The sequence below is a fragment of the Orcinus orca genome, chromosome 5 (assembly GCF_937001465.1).
Source record: "Orcinus orca chromosome 5, mOrcOrc1.1, whole genome shotgun sequence".
In the NCBI taxonomy this organism is placed as follows: domain Eukaryota; kingdom Metazoa; phylum Chordata; class Mammalia; order Artiodactyla; family Delphinidae; genus Orcinus; species Orcinus orca.
In genome coordinates, this window is record NC_064563.1 from 76,396,489 (window position 1) to 76,406,861 (window position 10,373).

At 53.4% G+C, this 10,373-nt stretch overlaps 1 protein-coding gene across 1 annotated transcript in view; it reads left to right on the plus strand.

Annotated features, from left to right (window-relative positions):
* Positions 1-9,294, plus strand: part of BDH1 (3-hydroxybutyrate dehydrogenase 1) — a 29,571-nt gene extending 20,277 nt beyond the window's left edge. Inside the window, 4 exon segments of the mRNA XM_049709851.1 lie at positions 6,019-6,051; positions 6,053-6,168; positions 7,522-7,900; positions 7,902-9,294. Coding sequence (XP_049565808.1) covers positions 6,019-6,051; positions 6,053-6,168; positions 7,522-7,900; positions 7,902-8,009 — 636 coding nt within the window. The 3' untranslated portion in view covers positions 8,010-9,294.
* Positions 9,295-10,373: the final 1,079 nt, after the last annotated feature.

Below are 10,373 nucleotides of genomic sequence, written 5' to 3' on the forward strand. Positions count from 1 at the left end.
AGCGTCCCTCGGAGACTCAGGCCACGCGGGCTCTACCCCAAGGGGCATTTGAGGAACCACGATATGAAGACTGAATTAAAGCAAGATATGTGTTTTCCTAACGTCCACGTGCTGTCTGTGGGAAAGAGAGGTGTCTGTGGGCACCAGCCCCTCCAGCCTCTGGACTTGAAGATGGCGTCCAGGGAGCTCTTCTCTGGTGCAGCCCTCTGTGGGGACGGCAGCAGGAGCTCCAGGCTCATCTGCTCCCCCATAGCTGGAACACCATGTCATTTGGGAAGACTGGCATACCAGCAGGGTTCAGCGTGGACTGAGCCTCACACCTGGCTGCTCTGTGCAGAGGTGACGCTGGATGTGGCTGGCATTCCTGGTGCTACACCGTGCTGCTTCTTCCAGGGCCACTGGGGAGGCCCCCTGGAGAACCTGGGGTTAGGGTCCTCCTGGTTCAAACCACTGACACTCAGCCCAACCTGCAGAGAACTTTCCACCGGTGTATGCTGACCATCCTCGTGCTTCCCGCCCTGGCCTTCCTGGGGATGTTTGTTTCAGTACCAGATGTAGCCCAGGCAAGCCCTCGGCTGACAGTAGGCATTTCTCCATCACTTCATCCTCTGGCAGCTACGCCTTTCCTCTCATAAGATGCATCACTGTTCTGTAGACCACTGAGAAAAGTCACTACCAATTAAATTATGACTGACAGTGTTTGATTTTCACATCGATCGTAGCTCATCCCTGTGGTGAAAAAAGTATGTGTCATAGAATCCAGGAAATATGGAATACAACCTGCTTAGGACGTGAGGACTAATGAGATAATGCATGTCAAATGCTTAGCACAGTGTGAAGCACAGTAAACAATAAATGATGTCTAGTTTATTCAAATCCTCCAGCAGCTCACCCCTGACCCCAAGCAGACCGCTGCCCACCTCTCCTGCCTCATGTCCCACCACTTCCTCTGCCTCTGCCCTGCCTGCAGTGGCTTACGGCAGGACCGTAGTGCCCCTCCTCCTGAAGTGCCCCATCCCCAGGCCCCCTCTTGTTAATGTCCTCAGCTGGCACTGCCTTTGGAGGCTCTTCCCTGCCCACCCCACCTTCTGTGCAGCCTCCCACCTCCCACAAGCTTTCATACAGCAAAGTCACCCCGTATTCTTTGCTTACCCATCTGCCTCCTTCCCTAAAACTTGACTCTTTGCGAACAGAGGCTGAGTTATTTATTTTTGTGTCTGTGTTCTTAGCACAGTGCTGGAACATGACAGAGGCCCAAGAAATGTTTGCTGAGTGAATGACACTTTTCTCCTGTTTAATAATACCTGAATTTGCATAGAGCTTTGTCATATACCAGGTTTTTTTAAAAAGTAGTTTCCTCATTGCATTAACCTGAGCAGGTCAGGACAGGTGGCGATGCCCTTATTTCCAACTGTAGCTGGAACAACTGGGCACCTCTTAAGGGATGCACCTGAGTACACAGACCCTGGTTCTTGTTGTCCTCTGCCGCCAGGGCAGAATCACCTCCATTCCCTGTACTAGTCTGGCCAGTTAGCCTAACCGGGCAAGGCGGGGAGGACCCTGGGTTGCAGGGGGAAGCACTCACCCCCTGCCCTTGGATTGGGCTTAAACCCCAGCACCACCCTGACACACAAACCTTTCCCTGCTGCTTTTTTCTGCTCGATGCATTTCAGAAAGGGTTGTTAAACCACTCACCATGACCTTACTTAACCAATACTGCATTTTTTGGAAGAAAGATGTGAAGATTTTTAGGTCTGAAAAAGAAAATAAATCTGTCAGATACGTGGTTGTACATGTCTCTCTCTCCCTCTTTCTCTCTCTTCCTGCCCCCCCTCCCAACTGTCTTTTTCCTGGTAAAACAGTGCAAATTCCCGCCTTCTCAGGCAGTACTGTCTTTGACCTCCAGGTGGTGCCCTCCCTGAGCTTTCAGACCAGATGCTTTTCCTAAGCTGGTGGCCGCTCTGACTCGTACTCCACCCGTCGACCCCAGCAGGAACCTTCCAGGAGACAAGTGCATTCTCCCCACTCCCATTGCCCGCACCGTGGAGGGCACATTTTGATGGCGAGTTTGATGCCTTTCACTCTGGCTCTGTGGAACAGTTGCTGCCAAAGCCAGGGGAGCCAGCCGTGGTGGTGAGATGAAGGGCGTTGTCCGATTAGAGCTGGTGAGCCATCTGCCACGAGCCCCTTTGCTCCCCAGCAGGGCTCTGAGGGACTGGACATCCAGAGCCTGTAACCAGCCCTCTCCTCCCCACTGCAGGGAAAGGCCAAGTGAGTAGACCAACGAGCAGGCTGTGGGCCTGGCCTGATCTTGAAACCATCCCTTACCTTGCATTCAGTAAACATTTATTGAGTGCCTACTGTATACTTGGTAGTGTGCTGAGCACCCGAAAGGGTATGAGCGGGGAGGAGAAGTTTGTAGTTGGGCACCAGCCAAGTGGAAGTCAGTGGCTTCACGGTGGGACCTATGAGGAACAGTTATAGCACTGGAGACATTATGCCACGGACAGGGAAGTCCCTACATCTGGGGCACCCTTGGTCTGGGAGTGAGAAGACTGGAGTTACTCTGGGCTTAGCCTCTTACTAGAAGTGTGATCTTGGGCTTGTCCCTTCACCTGTGAGGGTCTCAGCTTGTCCATCTGTGAGGCTCACATGTCAGTCTGACCATGGCAGGGGCATTTCAGCTAAAGCTGCTCTCAGGCTGAGGGGCAGGGGAGCTGAGCGGAGCCAGGAAGCAGTGGAGGCAGGAGGGGCTGTGATGTCAGAGGAGTGGCAGGCTGTTTAGGCTCAGAGAGGGCAGAGTCCTTGGTGGAGAGTGGGTGAGAAACACGGGAAAGGAGGCCTCGCACGCCCCACTCCGGAAGGGAAGCATAGGAGCAGGAGGTGGTTGACTGAGGAGGAGAGTCTGCTGGAGGGGGTCAGATCAGGATGGAGGAGGAGGAAAGAGACTGTGACAGGGAGACCCGGGAGGGCTTCTCCAACAACATAGGAGGGAGGCAACAGGGACCCAAACTAATGCTGTAGACACAGGAAAGAAGGCACCGATTCTAAGGACGCAGCAAAGGAAGGCAACAGCAGAACAGGGTTAAGTGCCAGGGCTGTGTCCTCACACAGACCTGGGTCCTAATGCCCTCCGGTCCACTGGTTAGCTGGGTGACACTGAGCAAGGTGCTTAACCTCTCTGAGCCTCAGTTGCCTCATCCAGATATGGAACAATTTAGTATCTATCGTACTTTTTTATAGGTTGGTTGTGAGGATCAGGAGAATGAATGGATGCAAAGTGCCTAGTTCAGGGCCTGGCAGCTGTCCTTTTGATCTTTCTCAGTAATATTAATAGTACTCTTGACTCATTAGATGGGGAAGAGACAAAGGGGCTGGAGGAGTTGAAGATGACAGTGAAACTATTAGCAAGCAAGAGGAGCAGGCTTGGGCCACTGGGCGCTTGGTGTGTTGGTTGGTTAGGATGAGTTGGGGACCTGTGGGACATGCAGGTAAGAGCGATGGTCTGGAGGAGGAGGTGGGGTTGGGAGGAGCCATGACTCCCCGGGGGTACATTGGAACAGTTACTCGGAGGTGGCGATGGGGCCGTTGCAGGAGAACAACTGTCACCCAGACCAGCAGGAATGTCATGAGTTTATTCAGAATGCTGGCTGAGGACTCCAGTGAGCTCCTTCGTCCACAGACCGTTGCTACTTATCAGTTGTGATCCAGGAACAGTGTGCCTCCACAGGTCAAGTTCAGTTAAACTTTTTTCGTTATTGGTGTCAGATGTAATTAATTTTTAGCTGGATAAAAGGACTATGTATTTTATGTTGTGTGATACTGTGCCGTATGAATCAAACACAAAGCAGCTGGAAATTTCCATGAACATAAAGAAGATGAGGCTGCCTAAGCATTGAGTGTCATTTGAGGGAAGGTGCACTAGGACAGGACATTGGGGGGCAGGTGGAAGAAAGGGGTCAGGGAAGATGGAGGAGGTGCTTGGGTATCATTAATGCGAAGGGAGGAGTGAGGGTCAGGATGCATAAGTGGTGTAAGCACACCAGGTGCAGGGGGAGAGGTTGAGGCCAGTGAAGATGGCGGGGGTGAGGGATGAGGGAGACATCCTTAGCATGGGCCGCCCTCGACACCCTGGAGCAGCATGGGGCTGGGACCCAGAGTGGCAGAGAACTGGGAAACTGGAGAGTGTAGCTTGTGTTCTCAGAAGCCTGGCTATGGAGGGAAGGAGAGCAAGACGGTGGTGTGAGGGGGTAGCGTGATTAAGAAAAAGTTCTTTAGGATATGGGGACATGGTATTTACAGACAGTCATTCACCTGACAAACATTTATTGAGCATCTGCTGTGTACAACGTTGAAGGGAGGGAGCCGGGGCAAGGGAGGAGTGGAAGTTGCATAAGAGAGAAAATGCATGGCTGATGGTGTGGAAGGTGGAGCGTGAAGTGGCAGCACTGACAATTGGTGAGAGGCCTTCTGCTTCTCCTGGTGACAGGAGTGGGGCAAAGACTTGCAGGGGAAAGTCTGCAGTGGGGGGGGGGGGGCGGGGGGGGGAGAGGGAGTGGCTGTGTGAGGTCAGCCCTGAGAGCTGAGCCGGGGGGGCTTCGGCTTGGCCGCCATGGGGAGTGGGGGTGAGAGCGTCATGAGCACTTTGTTAACCAGCCATTTCCTTCCTCTAATAGATGACCTTAATTTTCCATAATTGAAGGAGAAGGCACCAGAGGTCAGTTGAGGAAGCTTTAATTTGGGTAACACGAAGGAAAGAAGCTAGAGACCAATCACTCTGTCATTTACACAGACTCATTTCCATGATTAACTAGGGGTGACGCAGGGCCAGAGTTCCCACAGGCAGGGGTCAGCCCCCCAGGAGGCAGCTCTGTCCTGAGGCTACGCCTTGGCAAGGAGCACCTTCATGGCCGCGGGAGACTAAATCCTGAGGGATTCCACAAAGAAGAGGCAGGGCCCCGCCGTCCTGAGGCTCCAGCCCATCCAGTCCTTACACCCAAAAGACAGCTCAGAGGGGGCCCTGCAGCACAAGGCTGCCTCCTCATTGCCCCGTCCCCCAGTTCAGCTCTGCCTCTGCCTCAGCCCCACTGGTCACACCAGAGCCAGGCTTCCCCCTTGGGTCCTCTGTTTCCCTAGCTGTGAGAGTAGTAATCAGGCTAAACGGACTCCAGTGATCCTTCTAGCACATAGTTCTCTGAGTCTACTTATCTGGCCCTTAGCTGGCCTTGCAGGAAACAGTCAACCCAAGTACACTCAGAGAGTGTATGTTTGCTCTGACCCTGTACTAAGCCCCATGGGACCACACAAAGCTGAGGGGCGTTCGCTACCTGCAAAGACCAGGTGTGTCCATTGTTCATATTGATGAACAGCTTACCAGGTGCCAGGGGCTCACCACATGACACCCAGCCAACAGTGCATGGTTCACAGAGGATGGAGTAGCGGTTAGGAGGGTCTTGGAGTGGAGCTGGACTGGGGGCCCCACCCGACATCGAGGCTTGGCTGAGCCTCTAACTTGCTGTGTGACCTTGGACGCCGCGTCCCCTCTCTGGTCCTCCAGAGAGGGCTTGGCCTGGAAGACTCCTGAGGTTCCCCTGGTTTCTGGCAAGAGGGAGAATACAAGTGAAGGCTCAGAGGCAGGAATGAATAAACAGGTGCCCAGGTGCAGGGAGTGGGATGAGACTGGAGGGAATAGGGTAGAAACGAGTGAGGTGAGGTGGGGCTCCAGGCTGGAGGAGGGCTGGGTCACGATGGGTCAGAGAGTCGCTGCAGGCAGAAGTGAGATGAGAATTGGACACGAGACTGAAGGGACGGTCACAGCCAGCAGCTTAGGCCTCTCCATCTCCTGTCATTCCTGGGTGACTCTAGAACGTGTCCCGAGAGCCTTGGACAAGAAGCTGGCAAGCTATGGGAGAAAGGAATGGAAGTGAGGAGGGGAATGGCCTGCAGGCTGATGGGTGATATCCAGAGGCCAAGCCCTGTGATGAGTGCGGTTCTGTCCCCTCCTGTCCAGGCTTGTAGGGCCTGGTTAACAATGCGGGCATCTCAGCGTTTGGGGGATGTGGAGTTCACCAGCACGGAGACCTACAAGGAGGTGGTGGAAGTAAAGCTCTGGGGCACAGTGCGGGGGACAAAACCCTGTCTCCCCCTCATTTAGAGGGCCACAGCTGAGTTGGAAAGGGATCTTCTTCCTGCCCCCTGGGCCTGCTCTACCTTTTCATCTTTGCTCAGAATGGAAATAGGTCTCATTAGACTCAACATCCACTGCCCTCACTGGCTGAGTGCATGACCCCCAGGGGCCACACTGGGCCGTGGATGGTGACCAGCGCGGGTGCCCTGGACGGGGGGGGGGCAGAAAGGGATGTGTGATTTTCAGAAAGCAGAGCAGGTAAGAGGTCAGCAGTCTGCACCAAAGGCTAAAAGATTACATTTGTAATCCCCGTCTGGGAACCTAATCTAGACAAATAACCACCTTTGTGCACAGAGCTGTGTGTACACATCAGGTATGGACAGGGGTGTGGTTAAGTAAACGTTGGTATATCCATTCTATGGGTTACTATGCCATAGTTAACCCATGAGACAATTGTGGTAGTAGGTGAAAATAATAATAGTAATAATCAAGATTAGAAATTGCCAAAACAAATGCCCAAACCACATTAGGTGGCCAAATGTAAGCAAACCACCTAAGTCACTGACTCAGATTTTCTCCCAATAGTAGCAAACGATTATGGCAAAAAGGGGAAGACCCATACCGTCCACCCCAGTGTCCCAGCAATGACAGGAGGAACCCAGAGAGCAGCTGTAGGGTTTCGGAAGAGAACCCCAATCCTTCAGCAGCTTCCAACATAGAGGTTTCTGAAAGGTGTCTCCTCACAGTGCCCAGGTGGGGCTGTGCCTTAACTTCCTGGGTGCACACCCAGGGCGAGTGGGTCTCAAGTCTGCCTGGGCTTACCGGGCAGGCTGGATGGCTCCTCCATCCCCTGCCCCACGGCTGGGAGAGGCTGTGGTCAGCTCCTAGCACCCCCAGGCGGGGCCTATGGGAGAGCTTCTCCAGCTCCCCACTCTCCCGGTGCCTGAGACTCTGTCCGCATGTCTTAGCTCTGCAGTCAGCATCAGAGCCCCGCCCCTGCCTGCTTGGCGACAGAGCCCGACCAGGTGATAACAATTTGGGGTTACTGGCAATAGGAGAACATGGCAGGCGAGACAGAGCTCGCTGTGTGTTGCTCATTTTACTGTGCCCTCCCACTATGTAGGCCTGCTTTCCACTCTTTCCTCCTCCCCTGTCCTGCCTGGGAACAGCCAGCTACCCAGGAAATACCAGAGATGCTGACGCTGATGTGTGGGCCTGAGCTGGCCTTCATTATAAGCGAGGGGGCCCCCTGACCCTGGCTGGTTCAGAAGGCGGAGCCCCAGCCTGACAGGCCGCAAAATAGCTGTCGGGGGCCAGGAGGCTGGGTTCTGGCCAGACCTCCAGAAACATGCCAGGCCCCAGACCCTCTGCAGGTATTGTTGCGTGAGCAGGAGTTTGCTGTCTTGCTCCGCAGGCTGCGTGGTCAACACCAGCGGCATGCTGGGCCGCATGGCCCACGCGGCCGGCGCCCCGTACTGCATCACCAGGTTTGGGGTGGCTTTCTCCGACTGCCTGCGCCACGAGGTGCACCCACTGGGAGTGAAGGTCGGCGTGGTGGAACCCGGGAACTTCATCGCCACCACCAGCCTCCACGGCGCTGAGCGCATCCATGCCATCGCCAGTAAAATGTGGGACGAGCTGCCTGAGGGGGTGCGCAAGGACTACGGCAGGAAGTACTTTGACGAGAGGGTCGCGAAGATGGAGACCTACTGCAACAGCGGCTCCACGGACACGTCCCCCATCATCAGCGCTGTCACCCACACCCTGACCTCCGGCTACCCCCTGCACTCGCTACCACCCCACGGACTACTGCTGTTGGGTGCGAATGCGGATCACGACCCACTTGCCCGGAGCGATCTCCGACAGGATCTACATACACTGAGGAGTTTAGCACTGGCCTCTGTTGTGCAGCCCTCGGGGGAGGGAAGAGGACGGAGGGAGGGAGGGGGAGGGGCTTGTGTCATGACCTCTTGATTACCCACTTGTGGATTATCCCAGTCCCAGGGGGACCCACTACCAGTCTGAGCGTTAACCAGAGCAGGCAGCCCAGCTCAACTCGTGTGCCCAGTGAATGGCTCGGGCCTTCTCAACTGGGGTGCAGAGTGGTGGGCAGGGCCCACAAACCTCAGGGCAAACATGGTGAATCTGTCTTTCTGGAATTGATTTTATACAACGATTTTAGGTAGACATCTTTATATTAAAAACAGATTTATTATAAAATAGAATCCAAATCCTTTATATTTTAAAGCCAAAGCATCAGTTCAAAAAATTTATCTCAGGACTCCCCTGGCGGTCCAGTGGTTAAGACTTCGCCTTCAGGGGGTGCAGGTTCAATCCCTGGTCAGCTAAGATCCCACATGCATCGGGGCCAAAAAACCAAAACATGAAGCAGAAGCAATATTGTAATAAATTTAGTAAAGACTTTAAAGAAATGGTCCACATCAAAAAAATTTATCTCATTTGATCCTTAAACCAGCCTCATGAGTAAAAAGGGCAGCTTTTTCTTCTTTTGTACATGAAGAATTTTTGGCTCAAAGAGGATACATGAATTACCCTTTTATTGCTTATAAATCAATTTTGCTTATATTGCTTTATATAAAATATAAAGGTCCAAGTCGTGTGTTCCTGCCATTGCTGTAGAAACCTTTCACATTTTATGTTCCAGGGCTGCTCTGGATCCAGTTATCTGAGGATCCTGTGATGAGCTCTATACCCTCACCTGGGCCATATATACCATGTGCCCACCATGCACCTCTTTGCATGTCCTTGGTGCTGCTGTGTGCAGCCTGCAGCCAGTGATTCAGAGCTGAGTGTGGGGGGGGGGGTGGCAACATTCTGGAGATTTCCATTTGAGGTTTCTCCAGCTTATCTTAGGACAAACTTGTGTGGAGGTGCTCATTGGCTAAGAGGTAATTTGTTTCTGGTTTGGGTCTGCTTGGTCTTGCCTGGGGTGGGACCCCTGTTGATGGGACATTCTTGGCAGGAGCCGTGATACATAGGACGGGCACTGTAGCCTCCCCTCCCCCAGGGGTGGGTCCAGGTTCCCTGTCTGTCTCACCTGGTGCTTATACACACACACACCTGTTCTGTGGTGCTCAGGGTGGCCTTCATTGATGGCTCACCTTCCTTCTATGGACTTATTTTTAATTAAACCAGGTCACTGATCAGCAGAGTCTGTGTTATCACTTCTTGGGTCTGGGTTTTGTTTTTTTTTAATAAATTTATTTATTTTACTTGTTTTAATTTTTGGCTGCGTTGGGTCTTCGTTGCTGCTTGCAGGCTTTCTCTAGGTATGGCGAGCGGGGGCTACTGTGCATTGCCGTGCACGGGCTTCTCATTGCGGTGGCTTCTCTTGTTGTGGAGCACGGGCTTTAGGCGTGCAGGCTTCAGTAGTTGTGGCTCGCGGGCTCTAGAGCACAGGCTCAGTAGTTGTGGCGCACGGGCTTAGTTGCTCTGTGGCATGTGGGATCTTCCTGGAGCAGGGCTTGAACCTGTGTACCCTGCACTGGCAGGCAGATTCTTAACCACTGCGCCACCAGGGAAGCCCTTGGGTTTGGGTTTGAAAGCTAGTATCCCTGCAATTGCCCAAAGCCTGCCTGTTTGGACCAAAACCAGGCAACACCCTCCTCCAGGTATCTGCAGGCCCTGGAACAGGTTCCTGAGTACCAGCCCTTCTGCCTCGCCCTGGAAGGGCCAGGCCTGCCGCTAGAGGGTGCCCTATCTCCTTTGCAGCCGGAGTGGCCTCAGCTCCTGATTTGGGAGCTCCCACCCAAACCTGAGGTCTCAAAGGGTTGGTGATTCCCCACCTTGGAAGTGGTCCAGGCACAAAGACACAAGGCCCCTTTAGAAACAACTCTTCCTTCTCTTCTAGTAGCTGCCTGGCTTAATCGTGGAGCCTGGTGCCAGGAGGAAGCAGAATCTGGAGAGCTGGAACCAGCCACGGGGCTCAGGCAGTGCCAAAGAAGAGGGGGTCTCACAACGAGAAAATTCAGCCTGTCTTTTGGGCTTTGATCCCCTCTGTCATCAAGCAGGGATGCCCTGCTCAGCTCCCTATCTGCACGGTGAGGCCCAGAGGGCCTGTGTGGATGACAGGGTGGGCAGGGAGACTGAAACCCTCCAGAGCCCAGGGAGGGACACTCGATGGTCATTGTCTTTACAAAACAAGAAGAGCTTTTTGAATCACAAGGCTTGCCATTCAGAATCTTGTTTTTATATCTCGGGAGATTTTGTTTCCATGCTTAATTTT